The sequence below is a fragment of the Cloeon dipterum genome, chromosome 4 (assembly GCF_949628265.1).
Source record: "Cloeon dipterum chromosome 4, ieCloDipt1.1, whole genome shotgun sequence".
Taxonomy (NCBI): Eukaryota; Metazoa; Arthropoda; class Insecta; order Ephemeroptera; family Baetidae; genus Cloeon; species Cloeon dipterum.
In genome coordinates this window covers 5,685,940-5,712,938 of record NC_088789.1, presented here as the reverse complement: position 1 = coordinate 5,712,938, position 26,999 = coordinate 5,685,940, and the positions used below count along the sequence as shown (strand labels likewise).

Here is a 26,999-nt window from a genome sequence, read left to right as displayed (position 1 = left end):
AGCAAACCGTTTTTGACCCAATTTGTTGGTGTATTACGAGAGACAGGAGCAAACAAAAGGGTGAAAAATGAGCGCAATCCAGTAGCACGTTCGGGGAGCGGGCATATTGCGCAGAACCAAAGCGATTTGTTAGCGCGAGTGGAAAATAGCCCTGTGACGCCAGCTCGGGGTCGAAAGGGGAGCGGTGATAAATCGGACTGGATCAAAAAGCAGACGCGAATCGATGATTGTCCAAGTGACTGACTCAACGACTGACACGTCGCACAAAGGTGTGCCGTGCAGGCCACACGCCATCAATCCTGCAGCCTTCAGGGTTCAATGTCGGAGCTCGAATTCAATTTGAAGTTAATTTGGAATCGAACACAATCAACCACGCTCTAGTAGACCATTGGATTATTTTCCAATAAAGATTTGCCTCGTGTATATCCTGAGATAAAATAGGAATCCGTTCAATCTGTCTGCATAGAAAGGTAAAATTACACTTTAATTAAATATCGGATAAACACGTTTATTTCCCGGGAACAGATTGAAGTGCTCCACTCCCGCGTAAAATACGCCGTGTGCGATGATGGCTGCGTTCCTTCCGCTCGTCAGCGGGCTTAATTGACTTATCAAGTTGCCGCATAACAAACTTATTTTCATCAGCTGTCCCGCGGCTAGAGAGATTTAATCTCGTATTTCCTAATTCAATTCCAAGTGTGTAATGCGATGCAGAAAATGCTGATGGAAATTGAAATAATCCGTCTTCGTGGAAACTCGATCCTTCGCGCGTCAAATTCATTTCGCTCTTTTTGCGCAGTCCTATTTCCTGCATGCGAAGAACAAATCACGCCTGCCTGAAAGCCGCAGCTCGAGGGCTCTCTGCCAAAATAATTCATTTACAGAGTTTTTAATCCGATTAATTACGAAAGGCGCTTTTTGTGTTTCAGGGAGTCTCGGAGAGTTTGATAGTCGAGTATAGCGTGCTATTTTTTTAACGTGCGCTGCACGATGAAATTAGTATCGAAGGACTTCATTAAATCCTGCAAGACATAATATAGTTTTGTAACGCGATCTATTTTCACGTACATCAGTTTTGCAAAATCTTGCTAATTGAAAAAGTTAACAACGTTTAATTTTATGAAATTAAAAAAAATATATTGTTAATTTTCCGATGTATAAACTTGATGTTTGAAATTTAATTTGTCCACCGATTTAAATCTTAGATGGATATGAGTACATCTATAACAGCGAGACCAAAATTCACAAAGTTCATAATCTATAGTCAGAAACTCATTATCAGGCTATTCTGAACTTTGCCATAATTTATTTACGCACTTACCAGTTGAAGTTCTCAACCCCTGATACTAGGAATACTTGTGCGTATGATATAGCTAACGTATTCCTCAGGTGTTCGAGATAAGTTGATGAAGTAGGCAGGCAGCAAGCCGCAATATCCACATGTTTTCAGGCGTTCGCTCAAGCAACTCACTCACCTAGAGGCATGCACCAAAGCCAACGCAATCTCTCCTTGCGAATTGCTCTGTGAGCAGCACACACATACACGGTAAAAAGTCAGTGTTGTCTCAACACACTTTGCTATTTCTTTACGTGATGCAACGGTGGTGGCTCTAGCGGTAAAGAGAAATGGTTCCTTACTTCAGCAGGTAGAGTCACCAAAGGTAGCAACAGGGTAGTTATCCGCACTTTGACGCTCTATGCTGCTTTTGCTGCGTCACTCAGGAACGGATTTTTTAGACTGTATGATGTCATAGCACATATAGTGGAACGGAATGCGAGAGAGAGAGAGAGAGAGAGAGAGAGAGAGAGAGCACTGCTTGTCAAACACGTTGGAGTACATTATGTATATGTGTGCATGCAATTTGTGTGTTGGCGATCTGGTTCGTGACCGTCGAGCGGGTTCTCTCTCTCTCTCTCTCTCTCTCTCTCTCTCTCTCTCTCACTCTAACAGAGGTAGATATATGCAACCCGTCGCGAATCGTGCCTCGCCTGCACCCTGGTGGCCGCAGTCACCCCCTCGCCCCATGTGTGCACGGGCACCGGAACCAATCGGGTCAAACGGATTATCTGCACGTGCAATCACCCAATTTGCTTATAACTTGATGCGTGCTGCATCTTGAAGACATGTACACTGCACTGCTGTAATTTCCTTGTGGAAAAGGATGCACTGTACAATAACATTTGCACGGTTAAGAAATTCCACGCAGGTAGAAGGGTGGGCCAAATATAATTTTAAGACACCACTTAAGTAAACGGTGCTGATAAATAAGATAATAAGCAGCAAATTTTCTTTAATTAACACATGTATAAACTTAGACTCCCATATAGTTTCATTAATTTCAATTTCGGTCTTTCTATTTAAATTATTAATGTTGCCTACGTTTTATTTGTAAATATTTATCTTCTATACTGCTTTTTTATATTTAAAGAATGCAGCTTAACTGATTCTGTAAAAACTATAAAGCAATACGAATAAAAAACGTAATATGCCACTTGGTCGACTTGTGCAGCGAGCACGATCGGCTAACCATATACGTAAGAATCATGCGTCCAGCGAACCTTCGAGGATATCATCTTTTTGATTGACTCGTCTTCAGAGAGATCGGATAACCATCCCTCATTTCTTTGTGCTATTTCCGTATTTATTGCTCCAGGATCATGCTTATTGAGGTTTTTTTATAGTGCTGCTCAGCTATCATAGTGAATGTGAACACGAGTTCCTTACCCTTCTCTATAGGAAACTGGCAATATATAATATTCTGACTGCGAAGCCTTATTATTACTATTTTTCGAAATGGATATCATGTGGCATTAAGCATTCCAATGATTGAAAATTTTATTTGAAAATTCCTTTCAATGGCGTCCATCACAAGATTGCTTTCATTTCAAATTAAACTAAGGCATTTTGTGAAACTACAATTCTCAAATTAAAATAAAGATGTTTTGAATAAACTACGTCTAACATTAATTACGGATGATAAAAACGTACCCCAAAATGGTCTAGAGTATTTTGGTTTTTACTTTTCACAAACTGTATTTAGAGGTAATGTTCAAATTTAAAAAACTTTATTTTGCGGTATATTATCACTACAGGTATTGTATCGATACCTGGAAATTGTAATTTTTACATATTGTCTTGTTTAATACTCTCTTTGCATTGAGTTTACACGTTTGATTTTTATGTATTTAAAACATTTTCATATGACAGGAAAAAGTTCAACTAAAATACTTCATTGCAAAACCCGCTTGTATATTTGCTACAAAACTTCAAAATGCCCTTTCAATGAAGATAAAAATAAAAACGTCACGCAAAAAGTGCTTTTGAAATATTTCAATTTTCATCAATTCTGCAGTGTACATAAAAACCGTGCATGAGATTTTTCTCGTATCATAAAGTGTGCATTATGATGATTTGGCTGACAATTATTCATTCTAAAAAGCTTGCAACTACTTGATAAAACAATTAACCTGACAGCATCAAAGTTTACTGAACTAAACGGTTGAAAAAAATCCTTTTCCCAAATTTTAATTTGTTTCCTTTAATTTTACACTTTATTGGTGATGTTAAAAGGGTAAAAAGTGGCTCTGAAAAGCTTGGTCTGAAAAGAAAAGGCCCGGCATACTTTGGTTTAGCATCCTCGATGCGTGTTTGATTATCGGCTGCCGGTGGTTTATTACCACAAAACGGGAGTGATTTTCGCTGGCTAAGCCTGAGAGCAGGAGCGGAAGTGCTGACTTGGTGCTCTCGAGCCAAGAAAGAAAAAGGGTTGTGTGAAGGGTCCTCGAGCCGGTCCAGCTGCGCAGGGGTGGCTAGCTTTGCGTCCCCACTCGCAGTCGGGCCAGGGTGGGTGAGCGAGCGCATTCCGCGGCCGACTCTCGAGCCGAGCGCATCAACCCCCACCCGGCTCCGCTTGGCTGACAACGCGCGCTCACGTGCTTTCTCTCGATTCTCGCTCTCTCTCTTTCTCTCTCGAGCATGCTTCGGCCGCTGCTGTGAATTGCGCCACCTTTCACCGCAAATTTTTCATGGACTTTTCCGGCGGCTGGCCCTAGGCAAGCGCCGCTGACACTTTCGTACTCGTCCCAACCTGTTCCCAAATCCAGCAAGTGGCACACGTGACACTGCAGAATGATTCGGCTCGGCTTGTTCTGCGTCGCAGTCTTCCTCCTCTCTGGTGAGTACCTGATTTTTCTGATTTTCGCTTTAACTGTCAACCGTTAACCGTTTAATATGACTGAAACTAGACCAAGCAACATCGAATCTTAATTATTAAAAGTAATATTTGCCTGCAAAATTCTTGTTTTGACCAAATCTTAAGTTCCCATTTTAAAAATTAACCGGAAGTTCAAGAAGTGTAATAAATTAGTTTAAACCGGTATTAATTTCTCATCTAGGCCCTCCGATAATACAAGTAAAAAAGTTAGAAACATGATATTTCTTAAAAACTATGGCCATGTACAATGTGTGTGCTTATCGGTGTTATTTGTGGCATGTAAATTTTTAAATCAATTCGAAAGGGATTATTTATAAAACATAAATAAAAGCAATTTGCATGGATTTTCGTTTTAATGGATAAAGTAAAAAAACTCATTTTCATCTAATTATTTATGCTTTTGTAATTATCTTACTTGTTTTGTTGTGTTTTTTTACTTATTTAATTTCTAAAAACCAAAATCGTTCTTTCTTATATCTTATATCAAGTTGTTTAAAAAACACTATCGAAGTCATAAGGTTTTTGAAAACAAACCAGTAAAATACAAAAATTCGACCTTCCAATCGTTTTGTGAACTTCAAATGAGCACGATTCGTGAAATTTTAAGCTATAAAGACGAAGATTCAAACCATCAAAAAATGTTGATAAGCCTAAACCCATATTATTTAGCTTATAACTTAAGAGAATCCACACATTTTATTTCGGCTGATGAAATTAAATATCGTTTGTTCAAGATGCAAACTTTTAATTAATTGGGTCTTCTAAAAGCTAAAAATATTTGTTGCTTCGTTTTCAAGCCCGAAATATTTTTTAACTAAAGATAATTTAAAAATACTTCAAGTTATACATTCATACTATGACACTGTTTACACTTCACTGGTGTCATGTGATAAATTAATTATGGGGTTTCAAACTGAGTTATAGTGATCCCCTTACGTAGCTAGGGGGAAATTTTCCTCAAATTTGCAAACAAGGCTCCCCCTCTGTTTACAAAACACGGTTCCGAAAAATTTGAAAACAGTGCACTCTTGAAAGCACGCCGGTTGGGGCTGCTTATGTAAAAAAGCAAGATGCTCCAGTCGAGAGACACTTGCTAATCCACGGAGACACACGGAGAGACGTCTGTCCCGAGGCGTGCCGGGCCCGAGGAAAGCCTCTGCTCGGCGCCGCACATTTGCATATTTAAAAAGAAGCAATTCTCGGCAGAAGTTGTTGACTCTTGGCAGACCGAGCAAGCGGCATTAAAATGATTGTACACGACGCCGAAGAATAAATAGAATAATCCTCTGCATTTGCGTTGCTGAGACGGTTGATCCGCTTTTTCGTATGCAAAATTATTGCGACTGAAAGCGGCATTCCTCCGCCAAAGCAGAGAATTCAAAGAAGCTGTATTAAGGGTTCAGTAAATTTGTTCGAGTGGATTGCTGCATCCAAAATTTTCCGGATTTCTGCGCCGTCTTCGCCGCGGAAAAAGAATCTGGTATGCAGCCCGCAGGACAAGCGAGCCCAACGGTTTGCATACATCCCATAGCACGCACTGCTCCTTTGAGTGAGCTGTGCCCCGGGGCAGCAAACTCTCCACTTTGCTTAATAATTCGATCGAGTTCATCTTTTTGTGTGCCAACGTCACAAATCGCTGAGTTTCAATTCCATATTTGCTCCCGAGGTTTCTGCATCAGTTATTAATACAGCAGAAAAAGGAAACGTTATTTCCGATTTATTAAAAATGAAAAGAAAATTTTCCACTCTGATGAAGAGCATTCTTTAAAGTATTTTAGAGATATGTTTTTGAATTTTTAGGAATTGGAATTGAAAAACACATGCTGGTAATTTTATGAAAACTAAAGAGTTAATCACGAAATGTCTCATCTACTCTGCATGGAATTGATGGAGCTGTACAGTGCGAGAACACGAAAATTCATTTTTAATTCACTCATAGCCGCCCATTCTACGTCTTTTGCGCTTAGAGTAGAGCCATTTAGTAATTAATTAGTTTTCAATTTTGGTATTTTCACCGGCATTTTAGCTAATTAAGTCTGAAAGCAGAGGTAAACCTCGTTATCATGTCAAAATATTGGTTGATTAATTGATATAGACGATGGCCTCAATACACAACCTATAACTTTAGTACACTATAAGAGTAAAACAAAATGTTTCGTATCTCTTTTAAAATCAATATAGCAAAATTAAAAGCAAAACAGGAAATATAAATGAATAAAGAAAAAATATCCAAGTCAGGAACTTTGGTACTGTCTCTCCAGGAATCCAGAAATAATAGATATTAGCAATAAAATATCTTGAAATTTTTCTTGTCCAGATTATAGGAAATAATCTGTGCACTCTGAAGTGAGCAAATATTTATAATACCAAAATGCAAACACACAACAAATCTAAAACTCTATAAACGTATGAATGTACAGTAATTTGCTGATAGCAAGGAGGAAGATTTAATCCTGCGACGAAATATGTTAATGATGAGCGCCATATTGGCCACAAAATGTTACAGAACGAGCCTTCCACAGCGATTTAGAGCGTGCGCGCTTCGCAAGAACTGCTAAACTATTTTTCCACCACCGAAGATCCGCAATTTGCTGTTTAGTGGCGGCTGCGGCGGGAAAAAACTATTTTCCGAAATTTCCTGCTCGCGTGCGTCAGGCAGCTTTTGTGTTTATTTTTTTGTGCGACGTCTGCCGCACGGAGCAAAGTGCTGCCGATGCATAATTCATGAACTCGTCCGCGCGCAATGAGCTTTTTCTATAATCCTTGCGACACGCACGCACGCAATGAGAGATGAGACGAGCCGCCGGAATCGATTCACCGAAACTAAAACGCCGCGCGACGGGGCTGGAATAGGCGCGCAAAATAATTGCCAGCGCGCGCGGTAATGAGGCCTCTTTCTCTTTCTGCACAGAGTGGCGAAAGCCTCTCAAAGCCGGCGAATTGCTGCCTTGTAATTTATACCCTGTCCTGCTCGGCGCGCGGTTCTTTCTACAACTGCTGCTGCATAATTCATTTGGCAACGCGAACCAAGAGAAAAGCGAAAGGCGAAATCTATCTTTGAAATGTATACAGCACTTGCCAGCATTATCCACCGCTGAGCTTCTCTCTCTCTCTCTCTCTCTCTCTCTCCCAGCCGTCGACCACGGATGCTGCAGAAAGTGCGCACGAAACAAAACAACACGCGGCCGTGGCTATTTATTGCTCGGGTCCTGAATTATTTATCCACTTCATATTTTTTCCTTTCCCTCGCAATGCAATTGAATTCGCCTTTCGGCCACTGTGCTGTGCACATTAATTTCCGCCACAGACGGCTGCCAATTGACTTGCAGAGCAAAACATCGGGCTGATAAGTTTGAATTTATGACCTAGAGAAAGAATCGTGGAACATGCTCTTCAATAACTTAATCTTCAATCTCGGATATTTATTTCCTCGAGTTAAAATTTTTGAGGCTATCATAAGCGAGGAGGTTTTTCATCTATGAAATTTTTATCTCAAAGATTGTAATAAATTATCCGTTTTAATAAAAAAATCAATATTTAAAAGCAATGTAAAATAGGAACAACGGTTAGTATAAGCGATACAATTAACAAATCAGAAATACGTGTTGACTATCAATAAAATAGATAGATAAAACATAATTTCAAACAAAGATCTCTGTTTGATACGTTTCAGTCGTTTGTAGAAATAAATTTCCACTAACGTAAATACAACGCTTCTCTATATACTTCAAGCTGCTGTTCGTGTACAATTAATACCAAAGATCCAAGTGAGAAGTACATATGTATGCAAGCATACAAACAACGCATTTCCATATCTCTCACGCACAAGATTCAGCTTTAGGGCATTGGCGAGGGGGCAAAGTTGTGCTGCCCACGGAAACCCGTAAAATTGTTGCGGCTTTTGAGGGCCTCCCGACGGCAAGCGGGAAAACGCAAATCTAAATATTCAGGAGGCAGAAAGGGCTTATTAAAATTTGCGTGGCCGCCTGATTTCTTGGCGCCCACTTTGCAGGGAGACGAAGCCGCTTACGCGAACAATGGTGGAATCAAAGAGAGAGAAAGGTAAAGAAAGCAATGATGTGGTTTCTGCACAAAGAATTACGTATATATCCACAGATGCACAGCAATTAAAGGCGGCGGCTCTGCTCGCTTGGTCCCCTGCCAAGGCAGTTATTATTAAATGACGATAGCAATATCTCTCCTTCTCTCATTCTCCGAAAGATGAACTAACTCTAATGGAAATAACGACGAGTGCCGCGTTCGTTTAAACTTTGATTAGATTTTCGCTGCGTGCGCCAAAATGAGAAAGCGGGCGATGCTTCCTTTCCTCGCGTCGATTTCGCATTTTATTCATCAGGAGCTCTCGGAGCCATTCACTTGACCCCTTGGAACGAGGCTTCATTACTTTGCGAGGCCAGCGCATGAAATAAAGAAGAGCCGGCCGCTCTCTTAAAACGCCATTTGCCAAATTAAAAAGTGGCGGCGATAAAACACAAGCTCGGCCCCCGATCCGCCGGCCTTTCAGCGGCGATTCGTTTATTGCATTGGCTTGAGTGCGGCCACGTCGCAGTCCTTGTCAAGATATATTTGCGCGCCGGATTACACGCCGGCCGCCACCGACTTTGTAAAAAGTTAATTAATCCTCTCTTTTATAGCGCAGCGAGCAGCACTGAACTAATTTCGCAACTTTTTCCTCGTCAGCTTTGACTTATGATTTAATACTCGGCGAAAAAGGAAACTTCATAAAAAGTTGCACACGGCACGGAGGTTTCAGCATAATAAGCTTCTGGTTCTGCGAGACAGAAAAGTTGGCTCATTCCAGAAATCTTGGCAACAGCATTTGAGAGGCTTTATATTGCATTCATAAGCCCGCACAACAATGTTCATTAAGGATGTGCACGGAGCATGTGAACATCCGGATTATTGCAGCCGTTCAGATAAAAATTGCAACATCATTATGTTTTAACAAAAAGAAATAACAAACAGTTCAGCGGTTTCTATGACCTCTTTAAGTAGTGTTGCAGCCATTTGGAAAAATTCCGGCTAATTGGTTGTACATCTTAGGTCGACATATTAATCTGCATGGAAAGCAGTCGTCTCGCTAGGATAGGCATCTTCAATTTCCGCTGATAAAGGCGACACAAATTAGCCGAAAAGACTCAGCGGAAAAGTTTGTGGCTGCTCGATCTTAACGGCGACATTAATCTGGTGCTCAAAACAGGCAGAGATGTTATCAAAATCGAAAGAAAGCGGTTGTAAATCAGAGGCAGGTCCTAATTGGCTCTGGCCAAGTTTAATTACTCCACACGTCTCGCTAATAATGATAATTTATCGGCGACGCTTTCCGCGTGCCATAGAAGGAAAACTGGTCCTTTTCGCCAAACCAGGCGCGTTGAAAAGGACGTGACGCGCGTTCGCTCTTTCTCGCCCCTTGCCTGCCAGTGCAAAACACACTCGTGTAAATAACCGAGGCCCAGCACCGACGCAGCGAGAGAGAGAGAGCCGACCATCCTTGCGGTGTGTTTAATCTTGATTTACGTGATCCTTGTAATGCCGTGATAAATTACCGGCAATGCATTACGGCCGCCTTTAATAAAGAGCAGGCCGATACACACACAGCAGCAGCAGCCAACGCTAATCTGCGCACGACGACGGCGAGATGCACGGCACACTCTCTTTCTCGGCTTCACTCACTAAAATTATTAATTCCTCCTCAAGGGAAATTACAGCAGCATATTTATCTCTATATATACGCGTTTAGGGCAGGTTCTTGCTGCTTTTCGTCGACGACTGACGAGCCAACTAACTGACTAACTTGATGACGCGTCCGACTCCACCCTGCTCTCCTTCTCCAAAGGCTTTGTGCGGTGCGGAGCAAAGTTTCCGTTCGATTCGGCGACGGGCTATTAGGCCCTAGTGCTTCTCTCATTTATGACTCTGAATATTTTATCATCTCCACTCCAAAGCCGAAATTCATTCATTAGGATGATGATAATAATCAGTTATGTGCGAGCAATAAGACGTGCGTGGGAGATGTACCTTTCGCTATATACTTCCTTAATAAGGCTTTCTGACTGGATCTCCGCTTTGGTGGAGGATTCTTCACTCAATTTTGCTATCTTTTCATTATATTCGTCTTGTGAAATCTTTAATCTCAAATTTAATCTCAAAACATCATCTGAATAAAAAGCTTCTCAAAACTTTTAGCTTAGAATTAAAACAACGCCCAATTATTTTCTGCAGAGATAAAAACAGCTGTGTATTTCTAGCGAAGTATGAATATACATACTTCTTATTTTCTACCTATTGATTCCTCAGAATTCTTGAATAAGAGGCTTAATGCTCTACTGTAATACCCATTGTATTTTATGATTGAAACAAATCCTATCGGGGCTATTCAATCAAAAGTTGTTGCTCGTTAAAAAGCAGCGACCCAAATCGCAATAATGATCCAAGTTTGGGCGGCAGCAAAACCGCAAGGCACACAATATGATCCGTACAAAAGCATGACAGACAAGCAGCGGCGGTGGAGAAGGGATTGAGTGAGCAGCGATGTAATTCGTGTTTGTCTGTCAAGCCGCGGGAGCAACGCGAATTAATTAAGTACGGCTTTGTCGAGAGCAGCAAGCAGCCCGTCTCAATTAAGCGCATATTATGATCTAATAATTTGGACCCCTCCAGCTACGGGCGCGCGGAGGGGAAAAAGAGAGAGAGAGAGACACACACACACACACGAATGAAAAGCAGGAAGAAATGATCCGCTAAGCATCCGCGTCTGTTGGCAGAAACAAAACCTCTCCAAAGAGATAAGGTAAAAAAGAAGCAGATCCTCTTATAAACAATGTTTTAGTACACAGCGGCGACATCTCTTTCTTTTCCTCCTTGGGCGACGGCGCAAGGAGCCGCGAGAACAAAAGACGGTTTCAATTTTTAACCAGATTTCTCTTGGGAGCGCGGAGCGGGTGGAACGATATCACTAGAAATTTGAATTCATGAATACGAGACATAATAAATATAATAGAGGCTTATGGGATTAAGAGAGAACTGCGCTCCGGCTGTAAATTATTGTTTGGAAAAAGCAGGCTGCAGGCTGCTCTCGTCACCAGCAAAGCCGCTGACTTAATTAACTTATGCCTGCTGCGCGTAAATCAGCAAAATTTGTTTTTGCACGTCGTAAAAAATATCTCGCGCCGCCGGGAATAAATTCGAGGGCGCCGGCTGCCGAGGGAAAGTAAGAAACGGTAAATCCTGCGCGCTCGGAAAAACGGCCAAAGAGGCTGCGGCTCTTTATTCAGCTTTGCTCTCAGATTGGAAAAATAATGAGAGAGCGCGAGGGCACAGCGAAATCGTCAATATTATTGCTCAGGGAAAATATTGTAAATACCGTGCCGCCGGTGGAGTAAATGGTGCAGAGAATAAACATGCCAAACATCTCAATCAAAGCAGCAAAGCCAGAACCTGCGGCAGTAATAATGAAGCTCCCAATTTGCGTGCAAGCAAGAAAAGGACATGAACAAGAAAGAACGAGAACCCTTTTGATTGGACAAAAACGCTACATTTGCATCAACTGCTTCTGATTATTCCCACCGAGAACAAACTGGTACGCTTTTTCAATTGGGTCTGATCAATGCGCATATATTTATTTTTTTACTCGAGCGAAAGGAAAACAGTAACAAAAACATTTGATTTGCAAAAACAAGGGGAATCTCAAAAAGCTCTATTGGATCTGATTTTCAAAATTAATTCATTTTTCTTAAAATATTTTTATCTGTCCGGAAATAATTGCATTTTACAAGATTTAATCATTTCTCTTCTATTTATGTAGCAATCATAGTGGTCAGTTATTTGGTTAAATACCTTTAATCGCTGTTCATAAACCTCTTATCCATTGATGAACTAAATCAGCTTGGAGGAAAATATTTTGAATTCAAAAGATCATCATTCCCAAACGTTTTACTTCAATGGTCCTGATTTATTCCATCGCTGTAGCACATTTAATTTATTCATTTTTAAAATATTGGACCAAGGCGAGGAAGACAACTTTATTCAACAATGCTAAACAATTTCCAACGCCTTGTAGGAATATAAACTCGGCAGCAATCTGCAAAAAAGCTTTCCCGACTGGAAGGAAAATCACTTTCGTCGCATCCTTGTTTTCCATTCGTGGCGTTAGTTGTGTGAGAAACGCGCGCGCGGACCGAAAAGTTTCCGAATTGCCAGCCTCTTGCTTATTCCGCCGGCACATGAAAGCAAGCGTGGCGTGGCGCACCCGGAAAAGTTTCAAAAAAACAATTTTCTCCAAACGACGACGACGAGCGAGCGAGCTACCTGCCTACTTACTCTCGGAATGAAAATTGAGTCGACATCATTCAATCAAGACACGTTCGCCTCGTTTCCATGCCACGGGGGCACAATCATTTTTTGCGCTCGCCAACTTTAAAACGCTCGTGTAATAAGAGACGAGCAAGAGAGAGGACCAACTCGCCTGCTTTGAGGATGGGACGTTTATTTTAATTCAATTTTGCCTTTGTTTGCCTTCGTGCATGTTTGCGCTTTGAACAGAAAAATGAAAAAGCCAGCCATAGCCTTGCTGTGTGTGCGAAAGCGACCCGTTTCGTAATGAGAGCGAGAGGCACAATTATTCCGAGTCCGCGCTCGACTTTTAACTTTTTAATTGGCTGCTGATGGAAATTCCCCGGAAATTGCTTTTAATTTTCCGTAAAAAATCCTCTTTGAACACTGCTCGCTGGCTACCTTCACATTTACATAAAAGCAGTAAAATGGCCTTTGAAACCTTTGTTATCGGCCGAAAAAAAAACTATAAATTTTCAACTTCACTTTGACAAACAGCTTTGCTACGTCAGGGCAAACAACCGGAATCGAAATACACGGAATAGGCGCTCGAGTATTGTCAGCAAGGCGAATAACTGATTGAGTTGTTGGCAGCAATTCGCTTTCGAATCGAGATTATGTCCGCCCGGCCCGAATGTCATTATCAAAACGGCTTTTAAGGCAGAAAGCAGCTCCAGACCGATGAATAGTGCTGCGATAGGCTCCACATTTCACGTTTATCTCGCTCCGACCTCACAACTAACACACGAGCAAAACGCGGCGCACAATAAACTACGACTTCCAATGTCGTGTGCGCCCAAGAGGAGGGACGGAGAATTCAAACGTGCAGCGGTCCTCATTTGGTAAGTGAATGCGCGTGTATCGCATTTGGAGAGTAGAGGCAAGTCCTTATTTTCCATTTAACCATGTCCCAGCTGCGAATTCTGCAAGCTATGGCCTCGGCCTTCTTGTTGATTGGGCCGAACGGCTGCTGATCGGGAGTGCTGAACCAAACATGACATTGGAAGCTCTCATTCCGTCGTCTCCCAACAGGATATGTACTCTTTTAAAAGATATGGGTTCGCTCTTGAATAAATTCTAGGAGTGAATTTTACTACACAATCGAATAAATATCTAACTCTTTGGAAACGGTGAAAAATTTAGTTACTTTTCTGCATTAATTTATTAAGAAGCGCTGGAAAATTAATAATTATACGAAGCGCCTAAAGAATAAAAAGAGTATATTTCTAATTTAAGCCGCAAAATGTAAGCAACAAAAAGAAAAAAAACGATTTATAAGGCAAATTTTAACTACGTAGTGCCTGGAGGTGTTTTATTCATCTTAAAATATAAACTCCTAGATCTAAATTTTCTGTATGATTGACCAGTTTGAAGGAATTTTAAAATTGTGCAAAGAAACTAAGAGCAGATTTGATTTAGCTCTGATTCGCTTCCGTCTCAATACACAATTTTTAATTGTCTCAAATTTACTGCATATAATTATAACCATTATTATCGCAGGGCCGCCACGTAATCAATAAAATCATTAGTAAAGAAAATTTTTAACCCATCTAAAAATTTATTTTTCCTTTAAAGTATATCTTTAATTTAATTCGCGAATTATGTTTCTTTGCTTATCTCATGAATTCCCACGGGTAAATATAGAATTAATAAGCTTCAATTTCAATAAACAACTTGGATTACATGTTAATATTTATAGAAAGGAATGATGTATGTGCAACATAAAGTATTTTCGTTGGGGTACAACTACACTCTTTCCTCTTGAATAAAAACTATTTTAAGCCGTGGATTATTGTGTAATCAATATGTTTGCACGAAGCCAACCGAGCCTGTACATCCAAATTCTACCCCCAATGAAGGTGAAGCGCAAAACTTTCCAGGATCGTAGGAGTGAGACTGAAATCCCCAGCGCCAATTGCAATTTCCCACCCAGATTCCGGCCTCTACGTCTGCGGTGTACGGCACAGCAAATTGCAATCGAGTCACACACCGCGTGCACGTTTTGCGTCGGAGAGAAATGCTCTCTCTCTCTCTCTCTCTCTCTCTCTCTCTCTCTCTCTCTCTCTCTCTCTCGGTGCCGGTTGTGCTCGGCACATTGCCCGTCCGCTCGTAAAAGGCGTCCGCCGGGACCGAAAACACACGGCTGGAGGTGGAAAAAGAGCGCATTTTCAGCGCCGGACGGCGTGTCGAGCACGTGCCGCAATTACTGTAATTACTCGCGGCGAAAAACGGCGACAATCACATGCAAAACAAAGGCAATCGAGCCCCGCGTGCGTGACCGAGAGCACTTGCGCCTGCTAATGAAGCCGCCCTAAATCACCCGCGCAACCCGTAATTCCGGCGCTCCAGAGTGGCGGCTCATATTTATTCGCTCGTCTCCGCTGTCCGGCCTTCCTGAATTTAATTACTCTCTCGGCGCTGCTCGACGGCCCCTCGGAAACAAATCGAGCCCGAGCAGATGAATTTATTAGGCACTCGCCCGCTCGCACGCCTCTTTTGCCGAGTGCGTGATAATCACATTCAATCATGTTTTATGCAATCGACCACTGTGCGCTGTGTCAACCATGAAACTTTGCATTGTAAGCTGAAACGATTCAATTAAAACTTGGAAACAAAGAACCTGTTTGACCAATAACTCTAAACGCAGACGACCTGGATAATTCTATGCATGGCAATGATACACAAGCCGACGTGAATAATTCAGTCCGACGGTGGAGCTAAAGCAAATACTCTAGTGCTGTGTACACCCCGATGGACTAAACTAACAATAAGCAAGAGTCTATTTAACGCAGGCAAAGTTTGGAATAATAATTGAGCCGCCGGGCTTGCTCTAGTGCAAGTTGCCGGCGGGCTTTGAAACCGTCGCCAACTCAAAGAGAGACTGGAATCGCGATAATGTTACACACCGACGCTGCAAATATGTACACCGTTGGGCTGCAAATCTTGAGCGCCTCCTGCTCCTGCTCATTACCATGAGCGGCAGACAAGTTTTGTTTCCAGCCGTGCACGGGCGAAAGTTGAGCCCTTGTGCTGTCGAGTGACACGCCATCCGCCGCTTATTGCCTGGGTCGTGTCGATATACACACCTTTCCTCCTTTCTGGCTGACTGCGAGACGTGCGTCTCCTCTCTTGATGTAGTCTGATATACACACACACGCCTCTGCACAAATCGATACAAAACTAGATAGTATGCCGTGAGGGTTGTTTACTCCTTTGCAACTTCTAGTCATCTGACGAAAGCTGTTTGAGCTTGACAAATTTCTACCCTCTCGCAATAGGAGCTTGCAGCTTTGTGCACGAGTTGTTTGCATCACGCGCACAGCATTTTCTTTGTGACATATTGCTTTTAAGGAATTAAAAACGTGGACAACAGAGCGAATTTATGTACAGACTTAGTGGTTTCCAAGCAGAGACAAAACCTCTCACTTTGCATAAAATTTGACAATCCTTGAAAGAAAACATTTTAATTAACAGCAAACACTGCTTTTTTACTTTGTTTAAATAAGACCCTTTGTGCTATAGCACTGTCATAATTGGCGAGTACGAAAATAGATGTATATGCTCCTGTGAGCACAGCTTTGAGAAAAAAAGCACTGGAAGTCTGGAAGAAATGGGATATGCCACATTTTTTTGTTTACGTTTCATTATTCCATTTTCTTTGCTTCTGAAAAAATTATGAGTATATAACTTCAAATATTTCACAATGCTCATCGATTCGGTCCACTGACACTCTGCAGTCACAAATCAAGCGGCAAATGAAAAAGCTGACGTAAAATATTTCATGAGCATTTTTAACTCAAAACATGGCATTTGCACGTCACAAATCGATTTCGAAAACTATAAGAAGAACGGCCCTCGTCGGCGCAGCGCATGAACAGCAGCAGACAAGAGAGGTAATTACTTATCCGTGCGAGTGGATTAAAATTCGCAAGAGCTTTTCCGTAACATTGATTTCGCTCACGCGATTTGCGTACGCGGAGCAGTCGGCGCCGGCAATGACGATAACGGACTTTAACGAGCAGAAAAGAAGAAGATAAAGGCAAACAACACAGTTTCCCAGTTAATTGCAAGCTCACTCGAATAGATGTGCGTCTAGCTTGAGCAATTAAAATACCTCTTCTTTGCAGTCGTATTCAATTTCTCGCGTGCAACTAATTGCTCGGCGCAGATCTTTGTGTGTGTACGCGCGCGCCTTAAAATGCACTTTGTACCCGCCGCCGGCAGCTGAGCCCGCGCCTTTTATTTACAGCGCGCCGACGGGCATTAATTCAGCAGCTAGATTACACGACCGGTTTTAATTAACATATCAAGCGAAAATGAGGGTGTTCAGCTCGCAGACTCGGAAATGGACATGAGTCTGGCACTCTTCAACCGGCTTTGTAGCGCCCGGCAGCCCGATTGAGCCCCGTTGCTGGGGATTATCCCGAAACTTTGACGATAAATGCTCACTCAATAAATTTTCTACGGCTGTGAGCATGCATAAAGACGAACACGAGCTTGTATGTATTCAAAGCGCACTGGTCCGCGTTTTTCGCCCGCCTCCATGAGAGTTGCCAGCGCAGCCAGCGTTATTTGTCTTTTGTTCAGATCGTTGCCCGGCGCTCACCATTATTATTACTCTCAAAGTGTGCCGTTGGTGCTTCGCCGGCCCAACCTCATTTGCGCCCAAAACTTTGACGAGAGTTCGAAGCTGCATACGCAGCTGGATCGTTCAATCCAGCATCCATGAATGCCACAACCGAATCTGTCAAATCTGAGTGCTTATATAGTCCCAACGAATTCCTCTACAGTTCAAATCAAGCTGAAAGTCTAGTGGGTAATGGAATTAGTAGTTTTAATGACAATAAAAATTGCAAAAGAGGGAGTTTTAAAAAACTGTCATTAAACTCAAATGAAAAGTTTAAACCACAAAATTACAGCTCAACCCAAATATAGGAATTGGGGTCAGTTAAATATTGCAATACAAACCCAATTACTAAATCAGTTCTGTTCTTGATCTGGTGAGCAATATTATAACTCTATTTCAAACTGGATATGTACAATCAAACAGAAAACTTGAAATTTTATTTTCCTTTGCTTCAAAATCTTACGATTTAGTCTACTGGTCAGGATTTCATTCCCTCAATTTCTTCCTGGGTTATGTTAAAATTCCAAAACTCAGCTTCAAGTTTTCGAAATTTTCCAATGATTTCCACAAGTAAATAGATGAGTTTGATAAAATGATGGATTCTTAAGTGGCCATGATTCCCAACTCCGTGTAGACGTGATGCGTTCTTGGCTCTACACAGAGCCGGAATTTGCTCGGGGAGCGTAAAAGGGCATTAAATTTTCAATTGATTGCGTGGGCGAACGAGCGCCAAATTATTGTCGTTGGCTCGTAAGCTTTATCCGAAAAGCAATAACCGAGAGCGCGCGGGGACGATGGGTACGTAATAAAAAGCACGGTGTGTCGGCGCACGCGGTATCGGTATCCAAGAGGGAGTAAATAAAAGTGGCGGTTCGGCATTTCTGGCGCTGCTTCTGCCTCGAATAACAGCGGCAATTTCGCAGAGACGCCGGCCTCGAATCGATACACCAGAGAACAAATAACTCGGCTAATTGCAGCCTCGATTCCGCCAAACCATCCATCTCTCGGGGAGCGATATTGCAGAGGCAGCAGCAGCCGGGGAGAATGTTGGCCGATCGCTCCACAGGCGAACGAGCCTTTGTGTACACACACACAAACACACACACACACACGATCGACGATCTGGCCTCGAGCTGGCTGGGCCCAACATATTTTATCACGCAAATTACGCCCCACTGCATGCATCCTTGCTAAAATACTTTCCTTTCTAATTGCCGTCTCGTGCGCGTCGGAAAACGGACGAGTGGGAGACCCGTTTCTGCACACGTGTAGGTGGAGCTTAGGCGAATCACTGGCTAAATTGGGAGGAAATTGAGCGCAATCCGATAAATGTGCTGGTTAATTGGCCAATTTGGCTCAGATCAAGACAGCTGTTCTCTTCACGGAGTTAATTAGCAGAAGACCATCTCTGCCGCACACAGACATTTCAAACTAAATTCCTAAATGCGAGTCTTGGGCAAAATGGTTACTACCTTGCCCGCAATTTAAATCCGCTATTCGTCGTTGATTTCGATCGAAACCCTACTGCTGAGTAAAAAACAAACCCTCCACAGGAAAAAATGCAGTCAAGGATTAAAGGATTACGTGCCTGCGAGCTAACTTGATAAACTAGAAGCAAACCCTTAATTTTGAATGGATTTCCTACTCTTTTGGCTAGAGGGAAAATCAAGTGCGCGTCAGTGTTCCTTAGAGACGAGTGTTTATAAATCGCAAGCCGTACAGCTCTACCAGTGGCAGCAGCAACTTGTTTTTTGCCTCTCACACTCACATGCCGAGTCGAGTCCATTTTTTGCCCAAAATAAACTGCGAGCTGTTGGGAATCGCATACGTGGAAATTTGTAAGCGGCAGCAGCAACCGCACTTGTGTATTATTTGCACAAAATTTCCACGTACGCGTGGCACAGCCCATATGTATGGGGCATTGGGGCGCGGGGGTGTGGCTGGGGGAGTGCTGAATTATTTATCCATCGCACGAGTCAACAAAAATTCGGTCGCATTGACTGGGAATGTGCTCTGCGGGGAATACAAGCACTTTTGCGTTAAACTTTCAAAATGCTCGCTCTCTGCTTGTTTTTGACGAAATTGGTTGCTTTGCTGTATATCTTTTTGGGTGAATGATTATTCGAACTTTGATGAAACTTGGGCAAATACATATTATAAAAAGCACTTGTGGAAACAACCTGAATTCGAAGCATATTGGTTTATATTATAGCGGTTCCCGCACACACTGGCGTTAACTAGTTTGTCTCAATCTATAGATGTCGCTATTTACTATGATAAGCTTTTCTCCTTTACCCTGTATAATTCACATTACTGACCGCTCACCTTTGCTCGCTACTGGTCATGTCATACTTAAGCTCCCTGGCCAGGAGCTACTCAAGTGAGAAGCTAATACTATTTGTAATTGTTAGACTCGAAGACTATACCTGGTCTAAACCTCTAATTTCTATGTTATGGAATCCAATAAACCAACACTTCAATGAGGAATTCGCATATTTTGATTCCGCTGGATGACGCACCAACAATATTTTTAAAGTTCTGTTTAAGTTGAAAGAAAAACAGATGTTTGTGGTTGTACACTTCCCTGTAAGAAATCCTGGAAGGTAACAAAGGGAGAAAAATCGCAGGCTTTGCAGGCTGCGAAGCGTGGTGTTTCGGTTCGCCCATCCAGCGTGGGAAGTGGCAGCTGGCAGCTGCGAGTTAAGGCTCATTGCAACCTGAATGACGCCTCTCCCGCAGACGCAAAATGTGCCAGCAAATCAATTGCGAAATAACGGAGGCGGCGGCGGCGGCACTTGTCCCGGAATTGGATCCGCTCGCCGCCATTGGTGCGCCAGTAAAAAGGGAAAGAAGGCGGCTCGAGTGGCGAGATCATTCATATTGGCAATAAACCGGCTCGTTTTACGACCCGCACTCCCAGACCAGCCGGGACACACGCATTAAAATATTGTAAAGGCGCGGCTCGGGGTCGTGCTGAAATATTAACTCGACTCCCTCTTTTTTCCCGGGGAGCACCGCCAGAAATTAATGTGGGCCCTATTTACGGCTATTTTTTAAGCTCAGCTGAACCCCTGGCGTCCGCTTGAGTTGACGCGTGCTCCATCAGCCGGAACCGAATCAAGCACCACGAAGCCATCAAGAGAAATTTCGGAGCTTTTAGTTTGTTGACTCGAGGGTTGGAAAGAGCAAAATGTATTTTTGCTGCGGTTAACGCTCGCTGCCTGAATTACAAATATCCCGGTGCAAATTTTTTAAAGGTTATCATCCTTTTATAAAAATTTCTTAAGAAAAACATGATCAATCACACAGGAATTCCCCATTGTCTTTTTAATATAATTTAATTGGGGCAATTTTGGTTTTTAAAATTACAAATATTTTCAGTTACATAGTTCAACACAACCTTCTACTCTACTGAAAACAGTTCCGTGGAGAACTGGGAATTATTGGACAAGTAATCCGATTTTCCTTTCCATACGTTTTATGTATATATGAAAAGTTTTTGGGGCTTTTGTTGAAAGCTTTTCACTCAGACTGTCGTGTTGCACGTTAAATTCGGCTCAAATCGGTGGGAAAAAGTCGGCGTGCCTGATAAATCACTTCTCACGTGAGAAGATTTTGAACCTTTCACAGAAAAGCAGGAATTTCTTACTCCAGGCTTTTTTCTTACACTGGTAACGGGGGGGGGGAAGCAGCGCAGAGTAATTCTAAGGGGAGTGCGAAATTACCTGCTCGCCGCGGTGGATTTTCCAGTTTTCCACGCGATTCACCATCTCCGTTTGCCATATCCTCGGATTCAGTATCGGAAACGTGTCATTTTTGCGCGCTCCACCATCCATCACATTATTTGAGCAGCTCGCTTTTCAACTTACGCCGCAGCCGTGGGTTTGATTGTCGATGAGCCACACGCGAAAAAGAGAGTGCACGTCACAAATCAAAGCGGTGGCGACGGATAATGTATCAGTGTTTGCCGACTGCGTGACAATGAATAAAAAGATGGTATCGAAAAAAGAAGCATTTCGTTGGGCTGGGTGTATCGCTACTCAAAGGAATAAGAGAAAAAGCGAATTTTCTCCCGCCACTTTTTGCTCGCTCCCTTTGTGTGCGCGTCGAGAAAAATCTCTCCGTCTTTCCTGTGCAGATTTTCAATAGAGCGCGCGGTTGCTGTGATAAATTACTCTCGAATTTGGTTTTCTTCCTTTCGCCACTCGCGTAAGTTCACTGGGGAGATTTGCACACCTATGCTCTCGGCTGCGGCGTAACATCTGCGGCATCCAGCCAGCCAGCAGGCAGGCAGGCAGGGAGGTGTTTTGCATAGCCAATTATGCCCCTGCATCGAATTAATTAATTGTACACGGCTGGGAGCTGGTGCCGCCGCCGCCGCTGATTATAACTCCAGAGAATGCCTCGGCGTTGTGTAATTTGAATTTATTTGCACACGTGACGACGCTCCACGAACATGTTCTCCGCCTTCAGGCCGTTTCAGCTGTGCAAATTCAAAACCTAGTTGATGAGTCGCAAAAGGTTTTGCATAACTCGTCACACGCGTGTTGTCTCACTCCCTAAGTTTTGAAAGGCGCTTGCAGAATGTTTACTCAAACTTTGTACTACACGAAATGTAACTGCTGACGAGAGGTCTTGGTTATATTAGTCTTTAAAATTTAATGATTAATTAATACGAAATTTCGTCGAATTTAACATTCTCTGCTTATTAAGAGAAGCAGGCAATTTATTCTCTTTCCCTTGGCTTTTGGCTCAGTTTTGATCTGTATTTAATCATGACGTTAATTAATTGCTTCTATTATTTGTTATTAAAGCCCTTTTAAAATGAAATCTTTTTTTATCACAATCCATTAAAATTACATCAATCTATCCAAAGTCAAATTGAAAGCATGTGAGAATGGCGACGCTTCTGAATCGCTTATTGAATCGATATTTTTTCCTTCCTTACAACCCACACCTGGGGAGGAAAATGCATGGAATAAATTAAATCAGCGGAAAAGTTTTGAACGTATGAACTCATAAAAATGGAAAATTCATTTCGAAGCGTCATTCAAACAAGATACCATTTCCTGTCGTGAGACGCCCTCACAGTGCAAATTGTGTTATGCTCGCAAACGAGCTGAACTTTAGCGTGCCTGATTAAATATCGCGCGCGTAATTCCATATCCGCAGAAGCCGCAAAAACATCGAGAACTACTTGTAACTCGTAAGTTTTCGAGAGCGGGTATTTAATTTTCTGACTCGTTTCACTTTGAGCGGCGGGCGCGGTCAGGATGTAGTATTGGGTTGCGTGACACCGGCTGGGTATTAATTCTCACCCCCAGCGTTAAGCGCTCCCAGCACACACAAGTTGTAGTTGATGCCATAAAATTATTAACTCTCCCACGGGCGTTACAAGAGAGAGCTATTTCAAAGTCTTCGCCGCGTGAAAGACTTGTTTGCTTCGGCGGACGCTTTTGTCGTAAATTTGATCCAATTATGCTCAACTCGAAATGTGTGTGTATGTGTGTGTGTGTGTGTATATATATTTTCCGTCCTACCCGCTGAAAGTTAAGAAATCGGAGAGTGAGTAGCTGTCAAGGCGCTTCCTGTCTTTGTCAGAAAAGAGAATTTCCTTTCAAAACAAGCTCAAAAGCAGGTGCAGCAACTCAACTGACAAGTGCTTACATCCGAAGAAAGATTTCCCAGTCTGTGTGTATTTTCCAGACTGCAAAAGGATACTCCGTCTTAATAGTGCCTGTTGTTTACGAAATGCACTTCGCAGCTGTAAAATAATCAGCAAACACGAAGTTCGTTTGCCCCATTATGTAGCAGGCGCGTAAGCAAAGGCACCGAGAAAGATGCTGTTCCTGAAAACGACCTTTTCCGTCATCTTTCCTCCTTCAAGCATCTCATTTGCGAGAGAGAGCTAGAGTTCATTTCGCATAGAAAAGGGAGGCCATAGTAATGAGTTTTAACTCCCGTCGTCGTCCTCTTCAAACACCAGCGAGCTCCGTGGCACAGTTTCTCGCGAGAATTATTCTTCATTTAGCAATCTGCAAATGCAAATTGTATTCGATTGCGAGGCAAATGAAACTGGAATAATTAAACTCGCTCCAGAGTTGAAATTAAAAATTTGATGAAAGCCAGCGGAGTAGTTGTATTAACTTTACAAATTTTTCTCATTTTGTTTGCGCGTGTTGTGCACACAGAGCGGAACTGTTTATCACCAGCTGTGAGATTATCAAACATTAATCCGCGCTCGGAGCAAAAAGTGCTCGCTTTTCACTTTTATCCGCGAATATGGTGTGTTGTTTTGTCGTAATTCATAGTGTAGAACTGTGAAGATGAACGGACAAGCCTTTTCATAAAATAAAACGAAATATTTCATGCTATTATTGCAAACAAACTGATGAGAATTAATGGCTGAAATTCGCTTCCATATTTGTCGCCGTGCGCGGGATTTGGATTTATTGACGCTCCAATTATAACGACTAGCTGTTTTTTATCCTTCACGCCGCTCACGCTCATGACGGGAGGAATAGTATTTGAATGTACAAATACTAGAGTTTATGTTTTACGAGGAAATTAAGGTTTTATTTTTGACAGGACAATTACATTTAAATTCAAACAACATTCTAATCAATTATTTACGTGTCTGATGAAAGTAAAATAATCTCACTTGCCAGTTATTCAACTCTACACAGCACAAAAGGAAGAATGGAATACAGGACAGACCTTCCTCGATATTTTGAAATTCAATTTTTTTAAGCTTATTCTGTGATTTTTTTCTACTCAAGTTTATCATAACCGAACAAAATCCTTTTTACCCTTCTGACTGAATGTTAACCAAAAACATTTCATTTGAGCTGAACAATCAAAAATCCAGCTCTGACCAATGGGAAAGCATCGTGTATATTCATCCACTGTGAGTGCTTGATCGCGAATTCAGGCTTTAGCGTTTTTAATTGACGCTGCATACCTGGTCGGTAGGCACAGTCACGTCAATGATGCTTGATCACGGCGCGCTGCTATTGCTGTCAGTTGATTTCCGTGTCACTGTATTTCGACTTTTGCTGCTCATCCACCAAACGAACCACACACTATACCAAAGCCTGGCTGCGATTCATCCAGATTTGAATGCGACTTTCATTGCCCAGGGAGTTTTTTCTGCACAGATATTTCAATGCAAGTGAGCATTAAAAAGGAAAAATGGGCGAGCTTTAATAATTTTTATTTAATCACTACGAATAAAAAAGATTTTTCTCTATTTATCACAGGAAAGTAGGAATCTGTTTTCACTTCATGTATGAGTGAGTTTCTATTTATCTGATATTAAATATATGTTTGTCTTTTTATGGAGTGGAATCCTTGGTGTTGCATTACTTTCACTAACAAATGTGTAATTTGATTTTGAAATAGTTTGTGGGAAAATTTGCAGTATAATATTATACGTATTAATTAATCAGGAAGACCACGAGTCTACGACTCTAAAAAGCTAAAAATCATAAGCTGGAGCCATTTATTTTCTTGTAAAGCAGTTAGAGTTTTGCAAGCAATTTTAGTGCATTACTTTTAAAAAGTGCGTATACGTGACACTCATGATTGTACACCATTTTTTGTCGTTGAAAAACAAGCCACTCAGAGTGCGGAGCTGTGAAAGCCCGGCAACATTTTCGTTTCAATTTCTCTGCTCGCGCTGTGCGTTTTTTCTCTCTCGCTCGCACTTTGGCGCGCCATAAACGCAGATCCGCTTCATTGTTTCCCGTCCATTCGCTGCCGAGACAATCAACAATAAAGCATACACATGCACACGCCAGTTATTTTTGACGAGTCCATAAAGATTATTCACGGATTCGTTGCCCAGTTTATGGCTTTTTAGCGGAACGCGGTGAGCGCGCGCGCCCTACATTTTCCGCTTCCCAAATGAAAAAAGTTGGGTAATTTCTTCGGAAAAAACGGAACACTTTATCTTTTATTTTATGAGCTGCTGGTTGCCATTTTTGTGTGCGGCTTTCTTTTCTTCATGAACTAGTTGTCTCCCTGGCTTTCTGGCAGGCGTAGACGAGTGCAAAGTTTTCAGGACGCTTGCCAAAATATCGGCCGAGTTTGCTGCTTCATCTGCGTCCGTTTTTCTGTCTTTTTCAAGCCAAAGCACGACTTTGTTTTACTTTGCTGCTGCGATGTATGCACAACTTATCCGAGGCCTCATTCAAATAGCTGTTTTTGCGGAGATTGTGGTGAGCCAAGAAATTGTGTTTTTATGCCACAGACAATCCGTACTCGTTCTCGAACGCGCGAAACGTCGAACACGCTGTTACGAATTTTTTGGTGAACACGCCGTCCACGGGAAAAGCAAATCGTGCAAAAGCGTCGTTGCCATAAATTAACTTTCGCTCGATCAAATAACAACATACGGCACGTGCGCCTGTAGGACATGCCCCATGAAAAATGATTCAAATTCGATTAAAAACACGATCAGCTAGTCCATAAATCGTCTGCGTTCCAATGGTCACTGGGGACACGACGATGATAACGCGCGCGTATTGTTTGCGCGACTCACGCCACTCTCGCTGCTGAATAAAAGCCAGGAGCAAAAAAGGCGCCAATTATCCGAGCCGTATTTTTCCAACCCGTTCTCGCAATTTCCCTTCACGTCCCAGACGACTGTTGCAATTTCCGGAAAAATCACCACACTCTGCCGTAAAAAATTCATTTAACGTTAAAATTAAAAGAATGTGGAAAAGTTTTAAATTTCATTCTCAAGAAGGGGCAAGTTTGCGAGTAGTCCAAGCCTTCCAGCGCCTTTTTAATTAAAAACATATATTTCTTTCATGATAATTATTCGCGGAGCCAACGATGGCCCATAAACGGCAGCTCTCGGGCAGAAACAATTTTGCCTGAAGCGAAAAAATCGGGTGATTCTTTCCAGAACGAAGAGCAGCGTCACTAAATTCCAATGCTGGCCATAACCGTAAAGTGCGTCACCGGCCGTTTGCCTGCACGAGAGAGCGAGAAGTTTTGTTTGATTAAAAAATGGTGGGTGGTGCACGAGGTTTGGTGGAGATTAAATAAAAGCAGGCCCCTTTAGCATGCACTTCGCAGGCGTCTAATTTTTGGCAAGCGCGGCTAAATTGGGCCAATCTTGTTTTTAGCTCAGCCAATGTAGGAGAAAATTAGCCAGGGCAAGCGTGTGCGATTCACCCAGAAACGCCAACTGGGGAGCACTAAATTGCACAGATCCTATGAGCGTCGCGCGCTGTCTCGAGAAAATCTGCTGATCGCATTTACACGAAATTAAATTTCGATCGCAACAATGACACTCCAAGCAAGAGCTGGTAGTTCTGCAAAATTCAGTTTCCAACTGAATTGATGAGTGATAGATTTTTATTTTAAACTTTCGAAGAAATGTTTCTAGATTTATCAAATTTGATGTGAATTTAAATCACCGAAGAATTTTAAGATTATCTTCTACCTTTGCCTAATTCGAAGTGAAATTGTTGGTTAACATGCAAAATAAATTAGGGCAAACTGTGATCCTTCCACCAATTTAATTTTTTGCCATCTCAGTCTGGTAAAATGACCAGTTTCTTATCGCACTCTTCTGAAATATAGCAAATGGTTATTTTATTCATGAAAATGAGACTTTACCATTTTTAGGATTTCTTCGCAAAACTTTCTCAGCAATCTGGTTTTACAGCTTGTAGCATGTGTCGGGACAAAGCGGTCAAAGGTGTCATTTTTTCGATTGCCAGAGATCGTATACACGGAGGGAAAGCATAGGCCTCGACACCATTGTGCTGGCCGACGATAAAAGACAATAGGGG

General features: G+C 42.2%; 1 protein-coding gene across 9 annotated transcripts in view; it reads left to right on the top strand.

The window, feature by feature from the left end:
- The first annotated feature begins 3,854 nt into the window (after nucleotides 1-3,854).
- The window catches only part of LOC135944628 (cell adhesion molecule Dscam2-like), a 116,130-nt gene continuing 92,985 nt past the window's right edge, over nucleotides 3,855-26,999 (top strand). For all 9 annotated transcript variants that reach the window (XR_010575352.1, XM_065491713.1, XM_065491714.1 and 6 more), the window contains exon 1: nucleotides 3,855-4,175. Coding sequence is in view for 8 of the 9 variants with exons in the window: in XM_065491713.1 (XP_065347785.1) it covers nucleotides 4,130-4,175 (46 nt within the window). In the remaining variant the exon portion in view is untranslated. The remainder of the gene's footprint in view (nucleotides 4,176-26,999) is intronic.